General features: G+C 40.2%; 1 protein-coding gene across 1 annotated transcript in view; it reads right to left on the bottom strand.

Moving 5' to 3' along the window:
* Positions 1-7,550: 7,550 nt before the first annotated feature.
* The window catches only part of RXFP2 (relaxin family peptide receptor 2), a 40,579-nt gene continuing 22,174 nt past the window's right edge, over positions 7,551-25,955 (bottom strand). The window contains exons 10-18 of the mRNA XM_045513982.2: positions 23,523-23,594; positions 22,019-22,090; positions 18,662-18,733; positions 18,483-18,554; positions 16,255-16,326; positions 13,383-13,612; positions 12,352-12,762; positions 9,233-9,451; positions 7,551-8,723 (exon numbers count right to left, since the gene is read on the bottom strand). Coding sequence (XP_045369938.2) covers positions 8,464-8,723; positions 9,233-9,451; positions 12,352-12,762; positions 13,383-13,612; positions 16,255-16,326; positions 18,483-18,554; positions 18,662-18,733; positions 22,019-22,090; positions 23,523-23,594 — 1,480 coding nt within the window. The 3' untranslated portion in view covers positions 7,551-8,463. The remainder of the gene's footprint in view (positions 8,724-9,232; positions 9,452-12,351; positions 12,763-13,382; positions 13,613-16,254; positions 16,327-18,482; positions 18,555-18,661; positions 18,734-22,018; positions 22,091-23,522; positions 23,595-25,955) is intronic.

Raw genomic sequence — 25,955 nt, 5'->3', positions numbered from 1 at the left:
CAGCTTCTCACCCTCCTGTGGCCTCATGCTTCTTCCTGAGGAGGAGAGCCAGAGACTTCTGATGGCTGGCTGGTCAGCGTCAGGGAGCAGAGCTGCACAGGCCTGCAACCAAGCAAGGATTCACTGCTTAACACACATAGAAGCCAATACTATGGCACTAGCTTTCGAGAAAAGAAACAGCTTTATTGCGAGGTCAACTGACAAGGAGACAGGACATGAGGCTCAAATCTGTCTTCCTGACCCAGGGTCCAGGGCGATATTTAAGGGGTTAGGGGAATTTCAAACTTGGAAGCTGACTGGCTAGTCATGAATCAGTTCACACGAGCTACTTCCGATGCTGGAAGCCAGGTTTTCCTTACTGAAGGACTTCTCACTTTGTAAAGGGCCCTGGTGGCAACATTTCTATTCAAGTTTTGTAGACTGAAGATTCTCGGTTCCAGGGACATCCTGGAGACATGGGTTCCTATCACATGTGCAGTGCTGTCCCTATAAAATAACTCCAGGCTTGATTAATCAACAACCTATTTAAGGAGGCAAAACCAGTTTTAGCTGCTCAATGTGTTACATGTTGTTTCAGGTCTATGTGAAAGTGACCGTAATAGCAGCAACTGAGTTGGAGTAGATGGTTCAGGAGAATACGGGGAGGCGTATAAGATGAAGCCAATAGGGTAGGCCTATTTTGCACCCATTTAACTTTAATAGTGCCAAACTGTTCACAACTGTTGTGACAATTTACACTCCCACCCAGCAACGCAAAAGATTTTCTCTTCCACTACATTCTTGAAAAGTCAGTGTATCCAGACTTACTTTTATTAATCTAATGGTGTAAGCCAGTATTTCATTTTTGTGTTAATTTGTATTTATCTGATTAATAATGTGAGTAAACATTTTTGTTTGTTTTCTGTTTGTATTTATGGGCCATTTAGTTTTCTTCTGTGAATTGTTGGTTTAAATCCTTGGTCCGTTAAAAAAATTTGGCTTGTCTTATTCCTATTAGTTTGTTGGATGTTCTTGGTATTTCTGAATAATAATTTTTTTTGGTAATTTATGTGTGTTACAAAGTCTATTAACTCAATTTTTAGTTAAATATTTTTTAATTAAGACTTTATTTTTTAGAGCAATTTAAGCAATTTTTTAGAACGATTGAAGGTACAGAGATTTCTCATATACTCCCTAATCCCCCACATGCTAGTCTCCCCCATTACTAACATTCCCCACCAGAGTGGTACATTTATAATAGCTGATGACCCTGCATTGACACATCGTAATCATCCAAAGTCCAGAAGTTACATTATGGTTCCCTCTTGGTGTTGTATATTCTATGGGTTTAGACATACATAATGACAGGTATATGCATGATTATAGTATCGCAGAGTATTTTCACTGCCCAAAAAGTCCTCTGTACTGAGCCTCTTCAACCCTCTCCTGTCCCCATGCCCGCAACCCCTGATATTTTTATTGTTTCCATAGTTTTACCTTTTCCAGAATGTCATACAGTTGGAATTTGGTGTTATATCTAAAAAGTCATTGTTATATTCAAGGTCATTTAGTTTTTCTCCTATGTTATTTTCTAGAAGTTTTAATTTTTTTTTATTTTACAGTTAGGTCTATGATCCATTTTGAGTTAATTTTTGTGACACATGTACACTCTGAGTCCAGTTTTGTTTTATTGAATATGGATGCCTAATTGTTCCAGCACCATTTGTAGGTAGATTCTAAACTACCTACTCAATTTGTTTAAATAGTTTAAATATTGTTTAAATAGTTTTATAGTGGTTATTATTTAATAATAGCCACCAGGTTAGCAATTTCTTTTTGAGTGTGTTTTGGAAGGTTTTCCTTCTGGTATTTGAACACTCATATAAAAAAAGGTAGCAATGAAAAATTCAAAGCAAATGAGGAACCAAGCATTTAAGAAAGAACCTAGCTGAGAAGAGTGGAAGATGAAGACAAAAAGATTCGTCGTTCCTAAAGCAACAGAGTGGTACAGCTCCGAAGACGGAGGCTGTTGCTCGCTCCACGGTCTCCAGAACAACTGTCACGTGATCTGTTTCCACTCCTCCCTGTCCAGTGACTCTTCACTGATGGGGGTGAAGCTTTCCCTTGAGATGCCCTTCTACATCTCACACTGCCAGTGGTCATGTCTGCATGTTCTGATTTGGTCTGACAAAAATAATGAACTAGTAAGAAGGTTATACAAGCTGAGGTTCTGGATTGAAAATAAGGGAATTGAGAGGAAGTTCACAGAGAGCCACCGGAGTCTTCATCTTCCCTCTCCAGCCTGGACTATTGCTGTATTATAAGCTTATGAAATTTTCTATCCTGTTTAAAAAAAATCTTCCCAACAAATAGGTTTGGTGGGTTTTGAACCTATTTATTAAAATATAAAAATGCACTGCCTTTGGATGAGCTTGAGAGAAGAGCTGATTCTCATCTGGGAGGTTAGAAATTTCATCAAACATTGTTCTGTAATTGGTGGAGAAGATTGAACAAATAAGTGTCAAGATCTTGCTAGAACCATCCAAATAAGCTCCTTCTATTTGTACTTACTTTTAAAGAGAGTTTGTAAAAACTAATTAACTTGGCTATGACAGCCACAGAGAAGTTGAAGCCAAGGAAGGTCATATGGAGGGCAAAGAACAGGGAGTCAAGAATAAAGCCCTGGGAACTTTCTATCTAAGTTTAAGGGACAAGAGGAAGAAAAACTTCATGATGATGTGGGAGGGAAGAACCGGTGAAGTAGTGCAGAACAGGAAAGAGGGGGTCCATTCCGAGGGAGGGGTTTGAAGAAGAAGGAGGTGGCCACCAGTGACAAATGCCTCAAAGAAGTGAAGTAGTTGAAGAAAAGAAACTGCCCATTGGGTTGTCATCCTGGTGATTTTTGTAAATTTAAAGTATGTATGTATATATTTATTTTCATTGACATATAATTGACATAATAATGTTATTATATTAGTTTCATGTGTACAACATAGTGACTGGATCTCCACAAGGACAGCTCAGTGGACTGGTGAAGATGGTCAGTTGTTGAGCAGTCACAGGAGGTGAGATGCTGATGACCAAGAGCTTCCCCTTCTTTCAAAATGTTTAGCTATAAAGCGAAGGTGAGAAAAAGACAGAGGCTCAAGGAGGGTATAGGATGGGAAGACTGTCTTTCAACTGTGGGAATTCTGAACATTGTGTTTTGAGGAGAAAGAGCCAACACAGAGGGAGAGGTTGGTGCCAAGAGAAGGGTTCATGGCTGATGGTGCAAAATTCGAGATGGAGAATTCTGGGTCAAGGACCACGTGTTCTATGATGGCTCCATGCAGAAAGTACACGTCATTGTCTCTTTATCCTAACAACACATTTCCCAGGAATACATCCAGTCATAAGAGCTGGACATCCCTGTGTATCTGCATCTGTGTTAGAGGGTAATTTAGGTGACAGCAGACCTATTAATGCACTCACGCGAAGAGACCAGTCTATGATTCGTAGCTAAGATGTTTGCTTGTTAATTACCCTGATCTCTTATTCCTAGATTTTGTAGCAATGCACCACCTAAGTTTTAAGCTGTACTTACTGCTATATTGTTGTCAGCTCCTGTGTCTTTGAAAAGCTTCAATGTCTGAGACTTGACTTCAGTTTTCTTTCTAGAATAGAAGATTCCTGGAAGGAAATCCACTGGATGGAGTGGATTTCTGAACACTGGCGATCTGTGCATTGATTCTTCCTGAGAAAAGGGAAATTGAGAAATGAGTGATCCTTTAACTTTATGTAAACTTCAGGATTTTTAACCCACACTAAGTTTTCAAATCCACATAATAGATCTTCCCAGAAATGGGACAAGACACCAGTTTATGTGATAAAATCTTAAGGAACGTCAGTTACGGAGAATGGAAGTGATTTAAAGATATTTGTCTGAGGACTTGTAGGTAGTTGATGGCTGAGCTCGAACTGCAGCACCACCCCCTCACTTTTGACACCATATTTCCTTGCCTTAAATGTGTGTTGTCCTCAGCAGGAAGTATATGGCTTCCATTACAAAACTTATACTAAATCAAACACCCTCACACCATGAATTCAGAGAATCACTAAACAAGTGAAAGTTTTAATAGCTCCCAGATAGTCCAGAAATAATTTCTTCTGGTATATAAAGTAGCTTTGAGTTTATAACTCAAAATTGCTATGAGTTTGCCCAGGTCCTAGTGGTAGGAGGTGTCACCATGGGCTGGGACCAGGCTGTTCAGACAGCAGAAGATCCCCACCCCCAGATCTGCAATTGCGTCACTTGGCCTTTTTGTTCTCTATTTCTTCATTTGTGATTTATTTCTTCCAAACATGTCATGTGGAGAAATATCCTAAAGACTGGGGTAATGAAATACATTGAGTAATAGGTCTCAATTAGCTTGCAGGGCTTTGGGAAGTATTTCTCAAGGACTTTTGAGATCTCCCACTGAAAAGCCATTTAAAAGGAGAATCATCTAATTTCATTTCATTTTCCTGGTTCAGAAATAAACATCATCATTATTAAATAGGCATCTTCTGTCTTTCATAAACAAGATGTTAGGCAAGTGACATATGAACAGATATATACATAAACAGATAAATATACAGATACCTGTAAAGAGAAATCTTCGTAGTCACTCATTCACCAGGATAAGGAAATAAGAAAACATAAACACTTATCTTCAATGTTTTGTTTCTTGAATAAAGTTGCCTAAGGCTACTTATTAAATAGAACCACATGCTCATTTATGTTACACTGCAAAAGCTAGAAAGAAATTAAGTCTTACATGTATTCCTTGTTAATTTTGGAAGCTAAGTCTCCTTCCAACTCCCTTGGAGAATTTAATCAGATGATAAGGTGGATATGACTGATATGAAATCTTTATCATTTCTCATCTCTAGCATGTGCATTCTCTGGATCTCTGCGTTGCTCATGAACTTGAGGACGGTAAAGCAGAGTGAAGATTGCCTTGGGTGAGAGAAAATCTTGAAAATGTGGCGTGAGTAGATACGTAGCAAATTACCAAATACTGACTTGATCTGGCAACAGAGTCATCCTTAGCTGACCAACATTGCTTTTGTGGCTCTGTGATGCTACACAGACCAGGTCAATGAAGCTGCAGAACTGGGGTGCAAGATGAGAGTGGGGAAGGTGATACTGCTACTTACACAAAAGCTCAGATATGCATAATTTCACTTAAAGCATCTGCTCATCAAGAAGCAACTGCGATGGGCTGTAACTAGTTTAATTTTAATTAGAAATAAAACAAAGTGATATTAAAAAAAAAAAAGCTTGGCTTTGTCTATTGCATATAAACCACATAGCCTGTTTGTGCTCTTGTCTAAGGCTCCTTATTGATTTTTCAGGTTATCTTTTTCTTTTCAAGACAAGATACTAGACATACACAAAATGCAGAGTAGGATGTGGATCAGGTAATTTGCCCTCACCCTCTCCTGCTCAGAGATGGCAGTCTATGCCATCTTGAATTCTAGAGTGATGTTTAATTGATGTTTATGTTGTCATAGAAAATGGCTCGTGAACAGAGGTGGTATTTTCATAATTACATAGAAATACTGGGTTTAGAAAACAAGTCTGACTCAATACAAAAGACCACTCAGTCCAGATAAAAGGCTATTATTTGCTAAAATCAAACATATTTCTGATGGTTTTCTATTTATATAGCAGTACAGGGAATAAGATTGTAAATCACTAAGCTATTAGAAATCAACTGTATGCCATTCGTTGGCATGCTGCTGACCAATATACAGCCTCCATTTGTCTGTGAAATATGCTGTCAGTTTCCCTGGTGCATCTGACCTTGTGCTTCTCATGTCAAAGCTCAGCAGTGAGAGCGCTGACGTTCACAAACATGGTTCCCAGGTGCTTGGCTCCCGCCCAAGCCTGATGCCTTTCAAGAATGGGAAACTGGGAGACACACATTTGTGCTAAGATTGAAACACCCTAGGCTCAGGGTCTACTCCTTATTTATGATTCTGATGTTGGGAAACGTATTAGGAAATAAATCGTATGATGATCAAGGGCTGGCAACAGACATTTAACAAAACAGATACGCCGGGAAGCAACTAATCACAGTGAGGACACGAAATGGAGAAAAGTTAGAAACTGTAAGGAAAAGGGGCAGCCTAGTCAACGGGGAGGTCCACTATTTAGTGGAGAGTTCACAGATGTAAGAAATACCTCGCTTGATGAAAATAAAGGCACTCACACGACGGTTTTAGTTCATATTAGGTAATGACCGGTAAATCACTGGAACAGCCGTGATGCATAAACTCTGGGATGCTTTCTTTGCTGGATGCTACTGGATAAAAGGGCATCCTATCTAACATGCAGTAGGAGGTGAGCTGGTGCTCTCAGCCGTCTGCTTACCTTCCATCTCATTAAAGGAACTCTGAATGAAGTCAACAGGGAAGAAACCAAGGTACTGCTTCATGCTTTGGAAAAAGGAGGAAGAGAAAGAAAAAGACAAGAGGTGTCGTCCTGTTAACTGAGGTACTGTGTTTGTCTCCTAGTTACATTCTCGACCAGGAGAAACATGGGTAACAATCAATAAGCCCTATCCATGGTCTTTGTTGAACTTAAAATAATATATGGACAAATGTAAAATATAATTTTATTTACCCGATCCTCTTTTTTTCACATATGAATTTTCAGTGTAAAAACACACCAGGCCTTCACAAGCACTTTTCATTTTCAAAAAACAAACCCAAACCTACCGATCTTTTTGTTAAAAACAATGGGAACTTATCTGCATCCCGTATTCTTAAATTCCCATTAATACTTCTTATCTGTGTGTTATATGAATGCAGGACTTGCCAGCAATAGGGATACTGCTCTAAAGAAATTATACTTGAAAACATATTAAAATGTAGTTTTTGCTCAATATCACTAATTATCAGAGAAATGCAAATCAAAACTACAATGAGGTATCACCTCACAACAGTCAGAATGGCCGTCATTCAAAAATCCACTAATGACAAATGCTGGAGAGGCTGTGGAGAAAGGGGAACCCTCCTACACTGCTGGTGGGAATGCAGTTTGGTGCAGCCACTATGGAAAACAGTGTGGAGATTCCTCAAAAGACTAGGAATAGACTTACCATATGACCCAGGAATCCCACTCCTGGGCTTGTATCCAGAAGGAAATCTACTTCAGGATGACACCTGCACCCCAATGTTCACAGCAGCACTATTTACAATAGCCAAAACATGGAAACAGCCTAAATGTCCATCAACAGGTGACTGGATAAAGAAGATGTGGTATATTTATACAATGGAATACTACTCAGCCATAAAAACCGACAACATAATGCCATTTGCAGCAACATGGATGCTCCTGGAGAATGTCACTCTAAGTGAAGTAAGCCAGAAAGAAAAAGAAAAATACCATATGAGATCGCTCATATGTGGAATCTAAAAAACAAAAAAACAAACAAACAAACAAACAAAAACAAAGCGTAAATAAAGGACAGAAATAGACTCACAGAGAATACAGACTTGTGGTTACCAGGGGCGTGGAGGGTGGGAAGGGATAGACTGGGATTTCAAAATTGTAGAATAGACTACACTGTATAGCACAGGGAAATATACACAAAATGTTATGATAACTCACAGAGAAAAAAATGTGACAATGAGTGTGTATATGTCCATGAATAACTGAAAAATTGTGCTGAACACTGGAATTTGACACAACATTGTAAAATGATTATAAATCAATAAAAAATGTTAAAAAAAAATGTAGTTTTTGGCAGTTGGAGTGCCCAGTTTTCCTGTGGCAGGGGCCACCTTAAGAAAAATATCTTGGGATCTCAGCATTTCTGACATTAAATACAAGCCAAAAAGGTGAATGGTACTAGGTGAATAGTCAGCACGCCTCTCTGATCATGTGTCTGACTGAGAACCTGGTATGAAGTTAAGCTTTCAAAGCAGCTACTCCACCAGCCTCCCCAGGGCAGGACGTGAGGTGGGTGAACATCCCCGAAACCCTTTGCCATCAGGTCAGAGGATGCTGATGGTTTCATCTGCAAGCAAGGAAGGACATGTTGGGCTTGTGCTATTACAGCTAGACTAGAATTAATGTTGTGAATGTTTTTATTTTATGGATAGCGTAACTTCATTTAAAAGCAGACCACACAGCGCCCACGTGTGGGCATCCCCTGGTAGGCTGGCGTGTTGACTAGCCAGAGATGGACTGCACACCAGCCTACTACAGATGGATTCACTTGCGCATTTCAGCCATGTCAGGGTGAGGAGAACCCTTAGGTCCAGTTCTTAGCACGGTTGACAAATAGCACAGCTGCCCTCTGAACGCAGAGCCCGAAGTCACCATGCTGTGCTCTCCGTGCAGAAGGGTCTGCTGCTGCTAAAGATGAGAAGTATTACAGACGTCATCTTCCAAATGCTGTGCTTTTTTTTTTTTAGGTAGTCCATTTAAAGTCCAGTGATACAAAACCATTACTAGGAAATTGGTTTCACTATATTGTCCCCAAGGGTTATTTTGTTCAAAACCCCAAGTTTAAGTAAAGAGGAGTCATCTGTCCACACAATGGAGGTAGACAAACTTTTTTTTTTAGTTTTGAAAATCAATTTTCTTCGATGTTTGTGCAGCAGCTGTTTCAACTCGTCCTTGTAAAAGCTGGTTGTGAGAGTGTAGAGGACTGGGTTCAAGGCACTGTTTACTGGAAGGAAGAAAATGACCACCCAGGAAGTGACTGTGCCTGGAGAAGCGAAAGAAATTGAGGTTTTAATAGACGCGAATACACGTAGTATTTTACAGTCAACGCTATTTTGGAGAGGGCTGCCTGGTTCATTTAAGTTTTCTTTCACCTCAGAGTCACAGGGGGAACTTTTCCAAAATACTCATGTGCAGGCCTTAGCCCTTACAGACTAAACTCAGATGCCCAGGGAGGAGCCCAGGGCGCGTATATTTTGTTTTGTTTGATGCATTCTTGGTTAAGAAACACTATCTAGCTCAGGGAGAAGTGAGATACTAAGAAATTGTTTCTCTCTAGCTTCTGTGCTTTTATTATTCTTGTCTGGATTGCACCACCACCCAGTTTCTACCTTAGAATACTGATCATAGAACTCTGAGGAAATCCTAACTCTTTGTACTAAAGTTGTAGGTATTTACTGAGAATTTACTATATGAAAAGCAGTGTATCCTGGCCTTGCTGAACAAAGGGCATAAGAAGGCACCATGTACTCGGGAATAATGGAAGGGACTGACCTGGTATTTCCACCCGGAAGAGGGAAAGAATTTTAATTACAAACACAGGAATCCAGCAGATGGCATCAGAGAACACTATAAAAAAGAAACGGTTTGCGAGAGCCACCTCTCTTCCGATGGGATTCCTCACTTCAGAAGTCTGCAAGGCAGTTTTTTGAATGGAACAGAACATAATAGTATAGGAGAGCACAATGATGAGAAAAGCCAGCAAATTCACACCTGTTGGGAAAAGCACACCTCTTAACATCTCAGGTGCACAAATCGACAGTAGAAATACTGTTACTTAGATGTCCAGTATGGTGCTTCTTCCACTGTACTTACAAGAAGCCTTCTTTGTATAAGCCCCATGGTCATCAGCTAAAACCCTGTTCCACGGCTGAAATCTGGAATAAGCTACAGGAATAGGGTTTGCCAGATCAAAAAGGTGTTTCAAATACATAAACCCATTACCCCAAATTATAGACTTTGGTATATCATGAGGTAAAATTTAGCTTTTTAAATAAAGCAGGGGAAAAGCTATTTCATTTTTAGCCCTCTGCAAATTCAAACCTTAAGAGATTACTGTAATCACATGTTTATCTCAGAAAATCAATATGCCGCCATTCCTTTATTATATAAATAAAAGATAACCTTGGAATATCAAGAAGGTAATAGCCTCAGAGACACTATTCCTCATATTTTTAAAAATACATAGGATAAAAACACATTTTTATTTTTCTTCAGATTACCTATAGTAATCTAAACTAAAATTCAGAACCCTCTAGATTAGTTTTAGAAAAAAAATTAGAAAAAATTAAAAATTCAACAACAGGAATTACTCTTTCAAGGTCAGATAGTTCAGCAGATTCTCACTAATCGTTACCCTACGATGCTGACTTCTTTGTCATTTTATTATAATCTTGCTATAATAAAAATCCTAAGTGATCATATTTTTCTTTATGGTGAACATAAAATATGTATGTAATTTCAAAGTCGTTAAAAAAAAGTTTATCTAATTAGACTGTATGTAAGGCTAGTGAAGTCCAAGGAAAAATACTATAAATTCAAGGTGTTCTGTTGTTTTTATCCAAAACATAAACATATTCCATGGAATTGCATTCTAAAGCCATATAATAGAACTTCATAAAGTTGGTTTATCTTAGGCCTATGGTCAGAAAGTTTAGTTAAGACTAAAAGAAAGTAACTGTTAAAGATGTTCCTCTGGTGCAAATTTTGAAAACAGACTTACAGAAAGTTTCCGAATGTGTGTTCTGAATGCACCATAGGAACGTGAGATGTTAACAGCAGGAACCTGGGTGAGGGGCATTTCGAGTGTTCTCTAAATCTATTCTAAAATAAAAAATTAATTAGAAGTTGTAGATTATATTTTTAAGCAAAAAGGGGTCTGGACTCCACCTCACAGAGGTAAGCTGTGTATACGTAGATGATGGTGTGTGTGTGTTTCCACGTGCATCACTATTGCTTTATCTATCTGGACCGTATCACAGGTGCTAAATCCTTTTAACTGACTCTCACACCTTAGCTGTAAGATCCAGCCACACCAAACTTCTTTTGCCGTTTATGTGGGCCTGGCCCCTGGCTTTGGGCTTCTAACTCCTGGAACACGACCTCTGCCTTCATTTGGCTACTGCATCCTCATCCTTTGGGCCTTGGTTTGGATTCACTGCTATTGAGATGCCTTCCCTGGTCCTCAGATCCAGGGGCTTCTAGAACATCCTGTATTCCTCCTTCATGGCGTCTTGTCAGTCTGTGATGTGAGGACGTGTTTCCTTGTCTTAATCCTCCTTTCTGGATGCAGGTCTGTGAGGACCACTTGTTTTATCTCCAGCACCCAAAAGAGAGCCCGGCCTCTAGTTGGTGCTTAATAAGTCCTTTCTGGATCAGTGAATGGACTGGAGTGTGTGTGTGTGTGTGTATGTGTACGTGGGTGAGGGAGAGATGGTCTCCATGAAGTGTACCTACGCCAGAAATGGTTTACAATATTACAGGAGTGACATAGTTGAGAAAAGAGGGCTACCAAACAGGGCTGTACGTGTGGAATATTATGAAAATGGTGCAAATAAAGTGTTCTATTTTCCAGACGAAGAAGAGAAGGAATAGATGGAGAGGAGCTGGGAAAGGGGGTTAGCGACATTTTATGATGGGCTTTCAGTGACTAATACAAACTTGACCTTGGTAGCAGGGAGTTCCTGAAGGTCTCTAAGCAGAGGATACATAGTCCTTTTGGCACTTGGGTAGTTGAACAGATAAACAGAAGAGAGAAGGCCCCAGAGGCCAGAAGACCTGTAACGGCTAACGTAAGAATTCAGGGTGGAGGTTGAAAGATTTTAAACAAAGGTGATAGCAGTAGGTAGAGACTGGAAGAAAGAGAAGACAGCATGTTCTGAGGGAAGAACATTTGATAAAAAAGACAGGATGACAGAGATTACAAACCCCTTGGATGAGGGGAAAAGATGAGAAGGGGAATTGAAAATTCTGCCCTAGTTAAAGAGAGGACACGAGAATGGCCTTGCTTATACCTATTAGACATAGAAAAGTTTTTAACCTTAAAGGGCTAAACTTCTCACGCATTCGTGATAGAGAAGGTAGGGTTTTCTTTTCAAAAAAATTTGGGAGAATTAAGAAAACTGAGAAGCAAAGAGTTTAATTGGGCAGCCTTCCTTTGCTGACTTTAGAACTGCATTTACAAAAGGCAGTAAACCTTCCTGGTTCAGGTAACCTCCTGCTAGTGAGTTTCCACAATTTTATTATTATTATTTATTTAGCTCATATCTAGATTTTAAAAAAATGAGTTTAAATAACTTGGTAGAGTGACAAGACAAGGCACTGAACTAGAATTCCTCCAGCTGAAAGTCACTGTGTGTGAAATCAAAGGGTCTCACAGGTAATAAAAAGACCATCCAGAGATCCTGACAATGTGTTTTTGTTTTCCACATTAACTCTCCATAATAAAAAGTTTAATAAAACTCCTATAAATACACAGCAAGAATTTTTCCCTTAAAAAGGACACGGTCTTAACTATCTGTTTACTTTCTGAAATGGACAAATATGGCTTTACTGAAATTTATGGTATTTCTACCAAAATGACGTTAGTCCAGGAAATGAGAAATATAATTTACCTAGGAAAATTCCAAGAGAATACCATTTGCTTCCAGTATCTTCTGTTTGGTCGTCATAAAGTGGGAAACATACTCCATTTTTTCCATAGAAGTTTCCAAAATAATCCTCCTTCCAAAATGGAATCACTGCTATTAAAAATCCCACAATCCAGATGCAAACAAGGATGACCAAAGTCTGCCATTTTCTAGGACGAATGTTACTGAAGGGAAAGACAACGGCCAGGAACTTCTCCAAAGTCAAGTACGTCAGCAATAGGACAGAGACTTCGCTGGACAGCATGGCCAGGAAGCCCAGGAGGTGGCACTGTAAACTCTCCATCCACAGCAACGCATACTTCTGATAATGCCCGCGGTATTTCAGATCGAAAAAGCCGATGAAGAACAAATAAACACCCATCAGGCAGTCTGCACCTGTTGAGAATCACACAGTGTATGTTGGTAGTTCCCAGCATCTCTGTCTTAGTTTTCTGATTAGGTCTAGTTCCTTCATCTTGTATCAACTGAACTAACATAAACACCTGCAACAGTACCTAGAAGCCAACGGACTTCAAAAAGTACACTACTTCTGAAGTGCCACATGCATTTTTGTTTTACAATTTTGAAAAAATGTTGGTGGGGGGGTAATTTGCTGGGGGTGGAGCGACTAGCTTTTAAGTGGTAAACAAATATGACTTACATAGCTAATAGAGTAATTTTCTGGGCATGAGGAACATGGATGTTATTGAGATTGAAGGTTAAACAAAGCTTAGTTTTGTAACTCACAACATGTCCTCTTTAACCCATCCCTTGACTCATTGGTTCCCTGTTACCTCATTTCCAAGACATAACCCCTAGGGGTGGCTACCAGGTCACCGCAAACTCATGCAATCCAGAACAGAGCAGCCATAGAGAAAAATAGGACCTTCATATTTAGAAAAAAAACGCCCAGCATATAGAGTTCATATTAAATATCATTTGTTGAGGATGAATATAATTGAGAGCACAGCTTACAGAAGAGATCCGAAATCTATTTAGATAGGAAACATACTTACAACAAAGGATTTTGATGGACGTAGCGTGAGTCGTGTTTTCAGCTTTAATGAAAGATCTCATGCCAATGACAAAAAGATTTCCAAAGCAGGTTATGAAAGCAATAACCCAGACAAATATTCTGAGGATATCACTAGCCAAGAGGTCCTCAAGTGAAGAAACGCCGTCAGTCAAGGGCCTACATATTCGGACATGGGGAGCATAGGAGCAGTATCGAAAGGTTTTGAAATAACTAAAGTCAAAGGGAAAACAAGAGTCACTTTACAGCAATGACGCGGAAAGAGCAGCTGTGTTAGATACGCGCTTCACTGGGCTTGGGTATTTTTATTTAGTAGTGATTATGTAATTACAGAGTTCCTCCTTAAGTGTGATGTTGCTCTAGGCAGTGTTCTTCTGTTAAAGGTGAGCAACTGGAGGGCACAGGAATCTGTGGCTTGCTTGGGGTGAGTCCAGGGAGGACGCAAGAATGGGACATCCCTAGGGCTCCATCTTCCCCGTTACACTGGTGATTTCCTAGCGTACTATAGAAAGCAAACTGTCATTGTTAAACTGACCTTTAGTAAACATTCAGGGACTTGGGTTTGGGCTGTCAGGGACCTGCGGTAGCTCGCTAAAAACATCTCTGTCTTGTACTTGGTTTTAAGTATATTCACTTAAAACTAGCCTTCTTTTCCTTGATACTGGCAGATGGGAGGATCTCTGAGACTAGGAAAGTTCAGTCTCATTGGAGTGTGGAGGAGAAAGCAGCTGCCTCAAACTCAGATTCCTTAACAGGGTCTGGAAGGACTTAAACAATTTCTAGAGGAAAATACAGGCTTGTCTGTGATCAACGTGTTTGTGACCTAGGTGTGTGGAATCTTGAAGAGTTTGAATTGGGGGAGGTCATTTGGTTTACTGCCATTCTCCAAATCTGTATATTTTGGGGTTTTCTCCCATTAACACTCATTCTATTTTTGTATTAATTTATCATCACTTTTAGTTCTTTTCTCCTCATCTAATCTTTTTTTTTTTTTCTTTTTTGTCCTCTGCCCATTCAGTTGCTAGACTAGCAAGTTAAACAAAGCTTAATCTGCCCCAGCTCAGAGGCGTCCCATGATTGGACCCCTGGCTCCCCTGGGCCACCTCACACCTTCCCTTCATCGCTCACTCCGCCCAGACACGTGGGCTTCCTTCCGGTCCTCACACGAGCCAGGCTCAGGCCCCTCTCAGTGCGGAGCTCTTGCTTTTCCCTCCGCCTGGAAGAATCTCCTCCCAGGATTGCCAGGGCTGCTGTCTCCCTCCATGCAGGTCTGCTTGAATGTCATGTCCCTGACTTTTGTGTGAACCATCTCCAGCCTCCCTGCACCTCTTCTTTCCTTCCCAGCATTTCGTAACGATTTATCTGTTCACTGGCTTACTTTCTGATTCCCAAAGCTGAACAGGAGCTCTATGGAGCAGATCCTTCTCTCTCCTGTCCACCCCTGTGTCCCCAGACCTAAAACAGTGCCTGGCACATGGTTGTACTCAACAAATACTTGCTAGGTGAGCAAACAAATGATGTGGGCTCTAGTGTGGGGCATGTCAGGTGGAGATGTTGGAAGGTGTCCCTGCCCCGGAGGAGCCTACAGTCTAGCTTCCTGATGTCATCTATCCAATTAAAGGGGCCTGACATATAATTCTCTGGTTTTCGTCTCCTTTCCTTGGGTCCCTGGCACACACTGGACTCGACCTCTTGCTTCCTTCAGGATTCCATCATGTCCACTGTCTTCAGATAGAGCCAGCCAGGGTCTCTCTGTGGGCCAACCTCTCTTCCCACTGTGACCTGGGAACTGGTTGGCAGGTGGAAGGGATGATGGGGTTATGAGGGTGGAGGTGTTTAATAAATGGTGGGCAAGGAAGATGAAAGAAGAATCACTAGATTACTCAGCAGGGAAGCAACTAAGGTCACACGTTTTCTGTTAATTGTTGGGTCCTTCTTGACCTCAACCTGAGGTTCGTACTTAAAGCAGCAGCATCTCCATCAAGTTCTACAAGGGTTGAATTTCCCTATTCTAAGAAGACCGCGCATTCTGCCTGCACCAAGGAAATGACAGCCTTATTAAATATTTATCTACTGATGCCACAGAAAGAGAAATTATAAAAACCAGGTGGATATGCATCAAATAACTTGCCTTTGGGTAATCACACCTACTTCACAGACATAAACAAAATGTTCTCCCAAAAGAGCACCTTCACACTAACCATTTCAGTCACTTGCTGCACCCAACTTGTAATCTTACATCGAATCCTCCCTATTGTTGTGGATAACAATGGTTAATTTTTGAAATCATGAACACACAGATTACACAGTTGATAAATAAATGATCATGTCATAAACACATATATTAACACAACTTACACAGTGCACTTTAGCCAATAGATTAACGTGACTTATCAAAAACTACTATAAAGATTAATTACCTCCATTTTGCAGTGCACTTAGTAACAGTAACAACACCTGGAATTTATATAGCACTTTTGTTCCTAAGGGCTCAAATCTTAGAGCAGCCAGCTGCTCACTCATGTGAGGTGAATTAATGTTTCCAGGTCTCCTGAGTACCAGTTAGCCAGTGACTTCATCTTGTGTAATATGTGGCATTCTGGTACCCTGATCTCTTATTGGGCCTCGACTGGATAAACAGCGTGTTTCCAGAGAGAAGTGTCATTCATGTCGGCACATCATAATATTGAATTCTATTTGAACAGGGACCAAAGGTGACAAAATTAAAAAGTTCTCAATAAAAGACTTTTCTTGCATATAAACACAATGCAGTGATACATTAGACAATTTACATCAGAACATCTGCGGCATTTCACCATACTGTCTTCTCCATTCTTTCATACATACATACATACACGTAAGAAAGATTCTTCATAGGCTGAAACATTCGTGTGTCTATATTTGGAATCTCTATCCTTTCCAGGTCTCTGGAAAATACACACGATAGGTTTCATGTTTTTAGGGTTTAACTTTTTAATCATTGCATTCTTTATCATATCCTAAAAACCGTACTTCAAAATCTTACGTTATAAATTCAAATTAGGATGAAAAATTTACAATACACTGTCTTAGAAAATTGCCATTTCTGTTCATGACTCCTGTTAAGTTGGAGCTGATTCTGTCACTTCACACACAGAACTACCTTCTGATAAAATACATTCATTCGTTTGATTCAACAATGGCAGTGGTGATTTGTGTGATTATGAGATGGGCTCTGTACTTTGGTTTTATAAACCATGCAGTGTGAGTTAGAAGGTTTCAGACAGGGGCTGATATTTTCAACCCGAGAGCATCACTGAAGCGAGTTTTGTGAGAATCTGGATTTAAATACAGTCCTTCCTCCCTGGTCTGTGTGTCTTTGGGGTGGGGAACCATGGAAGCAGGAGGAGGAGCTCTGGGTCAGGACCAGGGGTTTCTAAGACAACCCTGGGAAGCGTAATCCGTTTCATTCCTCCAGCCCCACAAAGGGTCCTCAGAGGGCAGCAGTGAGAACCCCGAACACTCCTCACTTATCCGGAAGTTTCCTCAAATATAGATTCTTTGAAGACTCTGTAGGGTACATGAATTAAGGGAGTCTGCCATGTTCTCAGAAGACACAGATGGAAAGAGGACAGTCTAAAAAGACAGAAGCCTTTTGCTTTTTTAAGGCTTATTTTGAAAGGCATTTGATTCCCACTCAGTTTCTTTTGGGAAAATCTGAATAAGGATTTCTTGACAAGGTTCTGAGTTTCCCTTCGTCCACCGAGTCCTTTATAGAGGAACCGCCTTGCTCTTTGGCTGGCAGAAGTGAGACTTCAGGAGCAGTTACACTACTGAATCATCAGAGGGGCCCTTCTGCAGGAAACTCTTGAGTCCTTTTTTCAAGGGTTTCTTCTCCCTTCTTTCTTTTGCCCTCTAGCTTCTCCTGAACTGGCGCAGTTTCAGTGTTACATGAATTATGTGATTATTTGATTAATAGTCTATAGGTTTCAAAAGAGCAGAGGCTACAGTATCCTGAGTACCCAAGACAGTGCTATGATTAAGTTAGTGGCCAATAAATGTTTGTGAAATAAATGTGTAGACGAATCTCTAGGGAAAAAAAAAAAAAGAAAAGAGAAAAGAAATGAAGAAAGAGAAGTATGAAGTAAATAGTTACTACTTTGACTTTTCAGAAGGGCATGATGTGTAATTTGATATTTTAGCTTTCAGAACTCAGTGTATATTGTATGAAGGGAAGAGAGGTCTAACTTACACTTAAGAACAATGTATTATTTATATTTTGGGGGTTTTATATACTAGCTTATTGAGAACAGGAATCAAGTCTTTTTCATCACTGGATGTTCTCTAATATCTATTAAGAGAGAATCAAAATCTTGTATTAGCTTCCAATAGAAAACTATTTAGCAAGAATAAAAGGTGACATTAAGAACTGGTCTTTGGAATTAAACAAAGAAAGGCTTTAGGCTGAGATCAGGTAATGTATTATGCCCTCCGTAGGAAAAGACTCAAACTTCGACCAACAATGGCTATTTATGGGGAAGGAATCCATGAGGTACACAGAATAACTGGCAGAGTTCTTGGCACAAAACCTAGTATGTTTGAAATTTTAAAATACTAAATAACATTAGTTGTCTGAATGTTCATATTTGTGGGATAATTTTTTCTTAACTGATTGAAAAGTAAAAAGCATGCTTTGTAGATTAATATAAAGTAGATTGCTATAGGAAAGGAGGAAGGGAAAAAGTAGGGAAGTCTTACGTAATTGTTTTTTTTTAACCAACTGCTTAGTAACAAAACTATTGCAAATTTAATTCTTCGTGAAAATTGTAAGATGAGCTTTTTCCATATGAATCCAGTTTTCAGAAAGGTGCTATATATAGCTTCAAACACAGAAAGGGTCTTTATACACTGAATGGTAAAAAAATGAGGCTTGTTGTCATTCAGCACAAACTTGACGGTAATGATCATACTCACAAGAGTCTGAGGGTGTATCCTCAAATTAAAAGCCCTCCTGTGTGTAAAATACCCACTTAAAAATAAATGTGGTTCTAAGTAAAGCACATTCACCAAAATTATAATCAACATACTGTTACGTTTCACTTACAGAGACTGAAGTTGTTTAAGACTTTCAAACTGGTTCTTGTGGAGATACAAAAGAGGGTTGGACGACAGATTCCTTTTGTACCATTAGAAGGGAGGAGGAAAGAAGCATCAGGACGTTATTATTTTGGAAGCTCAAGATACTGCCATTTAAATCTGATGACAGTGGGAAGGAGGACTTACAGTTTCTGTAGAAGCTTCAGGTCTTTGAAAATGTCGGGGGGGAGCTCTGTTATCAGATTGCCAGACAGGTTCCTGTGGATGACAGTGAAAGCCCACAGCAATTACACCAGAAATAAATGACACTCCTCACAACTGTCATCAGCCCATCTGACGTAACAGAAAATACAACCCAATTTTAACCAACCTGATAACTTGTTACACAACAAAGCTGTGTGCGTCAGCCAAATGGATATGTTTTCCATCACTTTCAGACATGTGACATTGTGTTCATCCAGTTCCAGTATGGAATTTCCTCTCAGCCCTCTCCAACACATTCCCAACCCGGCTTCAACATCTACTTCAACTAATTTCCTGTTTTAGGTACTCTTTGTACCTTCCACCATTCGTTGTTTCTGTGATTCCTATTTGATTCATGTATGGGATATCTTATTTACCCAACCACATTATAAGCTTTTTAAAGTCGAAACCTATGCCCTTTACTTATTCTGCATTCAACTAAGATCGTATTGGCCCTACGACATCTGCCCAGATGATTGCAAGTGGGTAAGTTCATATATTTTTAACCTATTTTTATATGGTACTATTTTTTAGAAGAAACTGAGGGTTTAGATCTACATATAATAGAGCTATCCAATCCAGAAAGAATTGTAAGGGAGTTTTTCTACAGAATGTGAAAAAGAGATTTGTTAGGATAAGAAGGAATCAGGAATCTTTAAGAGTCCAAAATATCCTTCTGAGCCAGAGAAGATACTGAAAGTGAAACAGATGTGAAATTGCCTAGAAGTCAACCAAAAGATCTCATCTCTTTTTTGATGCTTTGGAGCTCCTGATGGACATGTGGGAGTTACAGATAACTAGGACTTAGTTCTTTCTCTAAAGAAGCTTACAATTAAACAACTAGATTATAAAGCAAGAAAAGAATGAAACAACTATTGTTATAGAGGTATGGATAAAAAACAGAGGAAGGAATCATCGAAGTTTGCCTGGGAAGTTAGGAAGTGTTTGAGCAAAGCTTGATGATTTTTATAGGTGGAGTCAAACAAGAGCAGCTTTTCAGGTGAGGGTTAAGCAGGACCAGAGGAAAACGCTTGGAAGTCAATGACATCTTCCGAAGTCAGCAAGTGGTCCCACATGGCTGGAGGGTAGAAAGGATGGGGAGACACAGAGGAGGTAAGCCTGGAAAAGAGCATGGAGACAAAATGGGAGGGCCAGGAATACATTCCAAGGCAGTGTTTCCCAGAGTATGGCTCAGGCATCAGAATAAAGAGATAAAAAGAGGTGCCCCCTCCAGAACTATCACATCCGAATTTCTGGGAGGGAGGCTGGTAACATGTATTTAAAGCCAGCATCCCCTGTGATTCTTCTGATCATTAACATTTGAGAACTATGTCAAGGACTTTGCTACAAGGCAGGCAACAAGGAGGGAGGACAGTGGCAAAATGTGCTCTGGGTTATGGGATGACAATTCTGTCAGAAGAAGGAAAGATAAGATGAAAAGTCAAAGAGTCAGAGGAGAGTCCTGGTGGGAGACTGTGACCCTGGACCAGGTTAGAGCTGATGAGGGTATAAGGAGGCACTAGCAGGGCTTACAGTCTGATAGGACATCAAGTGTGAAGAGAGGCAGAAGGAAAGGGCAGAGTCTTCCAGCCAGGCTGCCGGCAAGCGTGCCGATACCACGATGCAGGCAAGTCTGGGGAAGAAACTGGATCACCTGTAAATTAATTTTAACAGATTGTTTCTGAGGGGCTGTCATGACATCCATGCATAGACAGTCTGCCAGATGGGAAGGCTGAGCCGGTGCTCCAGATGCCAGGAGCATACATGGGTCATGGAGCAGAAGGAAAGCCACAAGTGTGCACAGGCCAGAGGGAGCGTGACAACAGAGCAGGAGAATGACAGTCTTGCACATGGTACACCTGGAAAACATCCTGCAAAGTGTTGCCTTGAAAAATAAAGTACAGTCTTTTGCATAGAAACATCCTCGGTGGCCTTACGTAAGTGTGCTTATTCCTCTGCAGGAAGGGTTTGTGGCCGTAAGGGCGCAGTAAAATTATCTAACGCTTTTGTAAACTCAAGAACTATAAATGCCTTTGTTCAAGCTAATTCTATTAAGTTCTGAATTTCTTCCGTCGTACTGACGCTATCGAGGTTGCAGTGAATTGGTGGTAGTCTTTAGAAAAGTAAGCTAGTATCTTAACTAGGCTCTTCTTTTTGGTGGGTGGTGGCTTTGCCTAAGTGTAGGAAAACGTTTAGAGTGTGGATTCTATACCACTGTTTCCTTAAGTTTTTATAAAAACACATTCCTTTTTGTCCTGGCTGCTCCTCCATTCCACCTCTTAACCCAAATCCATATCCATCCTCCAAGGTCTGATCAGGAATGCCCCTGTGAGCAAAGAGTGAGCTCTTCTGAGTGAGCTTCCTTTAATTTTTTTTTTGCCATAAAATGATAATAGTTTAGTTCTAATGCAGTGCTTTGCATATTGTAGGCGCTTACTAAATATTTGTGGATTTGTTTTATGATAGTCATTAGATTGAATAATCTTTATTATTCTTGAATTGTTTTTCAAATTACTCTTACTGAGTTACTTTTCTCAGTCCCTTCTGGATTTCAAAGCAAGGTATAAAGAGTGGGAGAGAAGGTGATTAAGAAATTAATTTCCATTTTTAGACTTCAGATCAGGAGAAGGGGTTCTCTGCCCTAATCACCAGTATTTGTAATGCAACAGACAATTTTAAATTCCAATGATATACACAATGTGGGTAGTGAGCAATGAATTAATAGTAAGACAGATGCTTTTCAAAAGGCTTAGGTCTACAAAATATGTATTTGAATAAAAAAAGTACATGAGCTCCCTGAATATTTTCAATAAGCCTAATCCTCTTTCTAGACATTTGTATTTGCTTCATCTGCTCTAGAAATATAATTTCTCAAGCGATAATAAGCATCTTCATTCCTTTGTTCAGTTATAATTATTATTATATTATTTTAATCAGTCAGTTTTTCATTCAGCAAGCATTCATTGAGAATTAATTGTACTCCAGCCATTAGAGACAAGGATCCCTGAGTTTAAGAGCTATGGAAAACTCATTTTCTCCCAAACACACACACATATATGTATACACATGAAATCACCCAAAGAAAATAGGCAGGGAAATTAGAGGAGGCTAAATCCATATTAAGCCCACTGTCTGATTTTAATTTGCTTTTGGGATAATGTTGGTTTTCTTAATTGATTTTGGATATCCAGTAGTCTACAGGATTTTGATTGCTACTAGTGGAAAAGCAGTCTCACTAGTCATTCAAATTTATAATCTTGAAGAAGCAATCATATTTTCCTAGTAGACAATGCTACTTACAGTTCTCCTAAATTTTTTAATGAAGAAAATGTCTTCTCTGGAACAAAATCAATTTGATTTCTAGGCAGAAACCTGTAAGACATGGTGAGAGTCAGCACTGTTGGTTTGTGTCTGCTGTAATAATCAGTTCTCATTAGGAGATGCCATTGAGCTGGGTGTAACCTAATACGCCTCCTTTGAAGTCTTAAAGCAAGACCTGTTCTGGTGTGGAAAACAAGGCAGGAGTTTCTCACCAAGGACGTATCCACATGCTCTTCGGGACAGGCTGCCCTAAGGAACTTGAAATGCTGAGCGTGGGCTATAGGACTGCACTTGGTTTGGATTCTGATTATTTTAGGAAGTGTTTTTTCCCAATAAACACACATGTAATATCAAATTTGGACCCTGCTAATAATTCTCAGAGAAAGCTTCAAGAGGATCTTTGCGTAAGGCACGTTCCTTACGAGAAGGCCAGAAAGAGCAAAGCCTGAACCAACCCCTTTGAGCCACAAACAAATTTTAAATTTGTTTGGTGGGGCAGTGGTTTTACATTTCCTTTGTCTAGAAATGGAATCCCCCAAAACAAACGGCAGAAAAGAGGGGGTCGGCAGCTAACTGCCTTACAGAGGTGTTAACAAATGAGATAATGAGTATGGAAGCGATTCAAAAGCTACATGGAGCTATAAAATAGAAGATGTCCATGTCATTACTGTTTAGTTTTCCGGTGTTCTCTCTCATAATCTATGAGGGGAAGAATAAATTCTTCGCGTCTCCTATGTGGGATAGCCTCTTTTCTCATTAAATGTGCTAATCTTCAATCTGATTGATAAATTTGCAAACTGGCAGTAGCCTTTATTGCTTAGTTTGTTGGAGAAAATTGGTTAGACTACTTCAAACGGATATACCCTAAATTTTCTTTTCCAATCACCCATCCAATCAACAAAATCTTTGTTAGTTTACTAAGTACTTACTATATATGGAGAACTATGATTAAAACTAAAGCAAATTCTTTTGTTTTTAAGTTTACCAGCGCAAATGTGCCAATTAACTAATCCATCTGCCTTCCTACCCCCATAAAAAAACATAATCGGCAATCAAAATCACCAGTCTTTGGCCAATCTGAATACATTTGAGGTTCTTCCCTTCGGAATAATTTTTTTTTCTTTACCGAGAGAAGCATCAAGTGTTAAGTGTCACTGGCAGGAACAACTGATGATTGTACAGCTAACCACTTTCACGTACGTTTCCTCACTTCCTCGGAGCATGGGGTTAGCTATCAGCCCAGCTGAGAGAGTGCACAGGAGTGATGACTGCTCTCAGAAAGGAGGAGGCTTAAATGACTGGCAGCTAAACAGAAGGCTTGGCCCCAAAGTCAAGGTCAATAGATCCATGTGTGCATTTTCTAGTACTGCAATTTCAGACCCAGGCTGTAAACAAAACGTACTTTAAAACCTCTCAATGTTTTCTTTTGATTCCCAGAGCTACTGGGTTTCCCCTCATTTACTGAATTCTGTTGTATACTTACAGCACTGTGAGTGAATTGCAAAACTGAAAGGTGGAATTTGTAAGGTATTTTATTCCATTGCCTTCCAAATCCCTAAAAGGAAGAAAAAATAGTTTTAATGTTTTTGCACAAATCATACGTCTAGAGGCACTTTTTGGTGATATGACAGTTCTGAACTTTATTTTTCCTTCATTCCAATTTTTATGCTTTCCTCTGAATTATCACAGGGTCCGTGTTATTAATATCATGCTTCTTTCCCCTTCCAATTAATATTAGAACTTAATAAAACTGAGGGAAAGGGAAGTCCACCATTTAGTGAATGTCTGTCTGTGATGGATACCACGCTATTAAATATCATAACATTGCCACTGTAACAGTGGTAACTACTGATTATTGGGTTTTTACAGTGTCAGGTACTATTCTGAGCGCGTAACATACACTCTTGCGAAGTTGGATTTATTACCAACCCCCACCATTTAATATAAGAAGAATCAGAGGATCTTGGAAATTCACTTTTCTTCTGATCACACAGCTGTTAACTGGCAGAGCTGACCTTCTAACCCAGATCTGTCTGAATCTAACGTCTAGACACTTGACCATGGCATCGTAGATCGTTATATGCTCACATGCCCCCAAGATCGGGTAGACATTTGTGTCTCTATTTTGCAGAAGGAGAAATTCAGCCCAAATTACCTTTCAAATACTGGACACCAGAGTCAGGATATGAGTCCCAAGCTCTGTGATAGAAGGTGCCTGCTCTTTCTACCTCCCTCAGTGATGCAGGTGCTGAGTGCAGGGCTGCTCCAAGGGTGCCTGGAACCAGGCCTCAGCATCACCTGGGAACTTGTTAAAACGCAAATTCCCAGGCTCCTCCCCAGACCCACTGAATCAGAAACTCTAGGCCTGAGGTCCAACCATCTGTCTTAAGTCCTCACATTGTTTGTGATAAATGCTGACGTTCGAGAAGCACCGGTAGAGAGATTGGATTCTGCCAGGTGGACCTTATGACAGCAGCATCCCACATACTCAGGGAACAGCCTTGGGAACACTCTGACATGACCGCTCCCAGCAGCATCAAGGATGAGAGGGTCGACTCTTCTGCCAAGTCTCCTAACTTCTTTTTACGGTCAGCTTCTTACTGTCTCCTCCGTGTATGACAATAGCTGTTTTGCTGCCTCTGAACCTTTCTCACATTCACACTAAAATCACCAATCCCTTTGTCACTGCCCTTAAAATCTGATTTTAAAGCCATCTTGGAGGTCTGGTAGGAACTCAATTTTTTTTTCACTCTTAAAATACAGCCTTGATTACAGAACTGCACTCTCTTGAAAGTCTAAATGTTGTTAAATAGGATGGGGAAATGCTTTTACATCTCATAAGCACACAACTTTGGAGCAGTGAGCAACAAACAGTCCTATTTGATAGCAAGTAAGGAAGGAGAAGCATGGCCGAGGCAGGTTTTTTTCTGCCTTTAAACTGGAGCAGTTCAGGTCTGACCTCTCAGCTCTCATTTGTGATCAGGCAACCTTGCTAATTATGTATTTTCATTGGGTGTCTGTTTTCCCCCAGTGTCTGTGGAAGACTAGAGTGAAAATGAGTGTCCTCGGAACCCAGGGTTTCGACGCTGCTTCCTGGTCTCCTTTTTGTTGCTGATGCCCATGGGGATGGGGTGGGGGCAGGATGGGATCCTGGTCTTTTTTCTGTTCATTTTACTCTTTCTTGTTGGTTTCCCATTGTGAGGATGTACTTGTTCAGTTTCTAAGTATTTTTCACTTGTTCATAATGAGTTTTATTTGCATGTTTTTCAGATCATCATTTTCATTTTTAACATTCGGCACATTTACATGAGACCCCAATTGCCTTAAGAGCCTTTTGATAACAGGTATATAAATAATTTTTTTAAGTCAGCAAATATACACAAGGTCACCTCGTAGTGTTGTCACAAGTAATTCTGAGGCTAGCTCAGAGAGGATCAAAAGCTGAGGTACTAAAGTTTCTTCAGATCATGATATTAAGTCCCCCAATTTGACAATGAGGAGAGTTCTGGGGGGCAGGGTAAATCAGCATTTCCACGGGGCGGGAAATGACTGCCAGTCCTGCCTGTCTCAGGAGATTGTGAAGATGAACACGGCAGAGTGGCAACTTAAGCCACAGTGTAACTTAAACGAAGGCTTTAAACATGTACCGGCTCAAAGCTAACAAGGAGTGGAAGAGGTTTAGCACGTTCATTTCACAAAGTTTTGCTGAGCACTATTATGTGCTGATTGTTGCGCTGACGCTGGGGATAAAATCACAGAATCTACCAAGTGGTAGAGGACAGATGAGCAAACCGCTGGTTCTGTGATGATGGTGCCCTGAGACAGGGGTGCAGTGTGGAGCAGGGCAGGTGTGCTGGAGGCTGCTCCTGGTGTGATGGGAGCACGAGGCAGCCGCTGAGCCAGTTGGTGTGTCAGG

The sequence above is a fragment of the Camelus bactrianus genome, chromosome 14, assembly GCF_048773025.1.
Source record: "Camelus bactrianus isolate YW-2024 breed Bactrian camel chromosome 14, ASM4877302v1, whole genome shotgun sequence".
Taxonomy (NCBI): Eukaryota; Metazoa; Chordata; class Mammalia; order Artiodactyla; family Camelidae; genus Camelus; species Camelus bactrianus.
The sequence above is the reverse complement of the archived record's forward strand: the minus strand, read 5'-3'. Positions and strand labels throughout refer to the sequence as shown.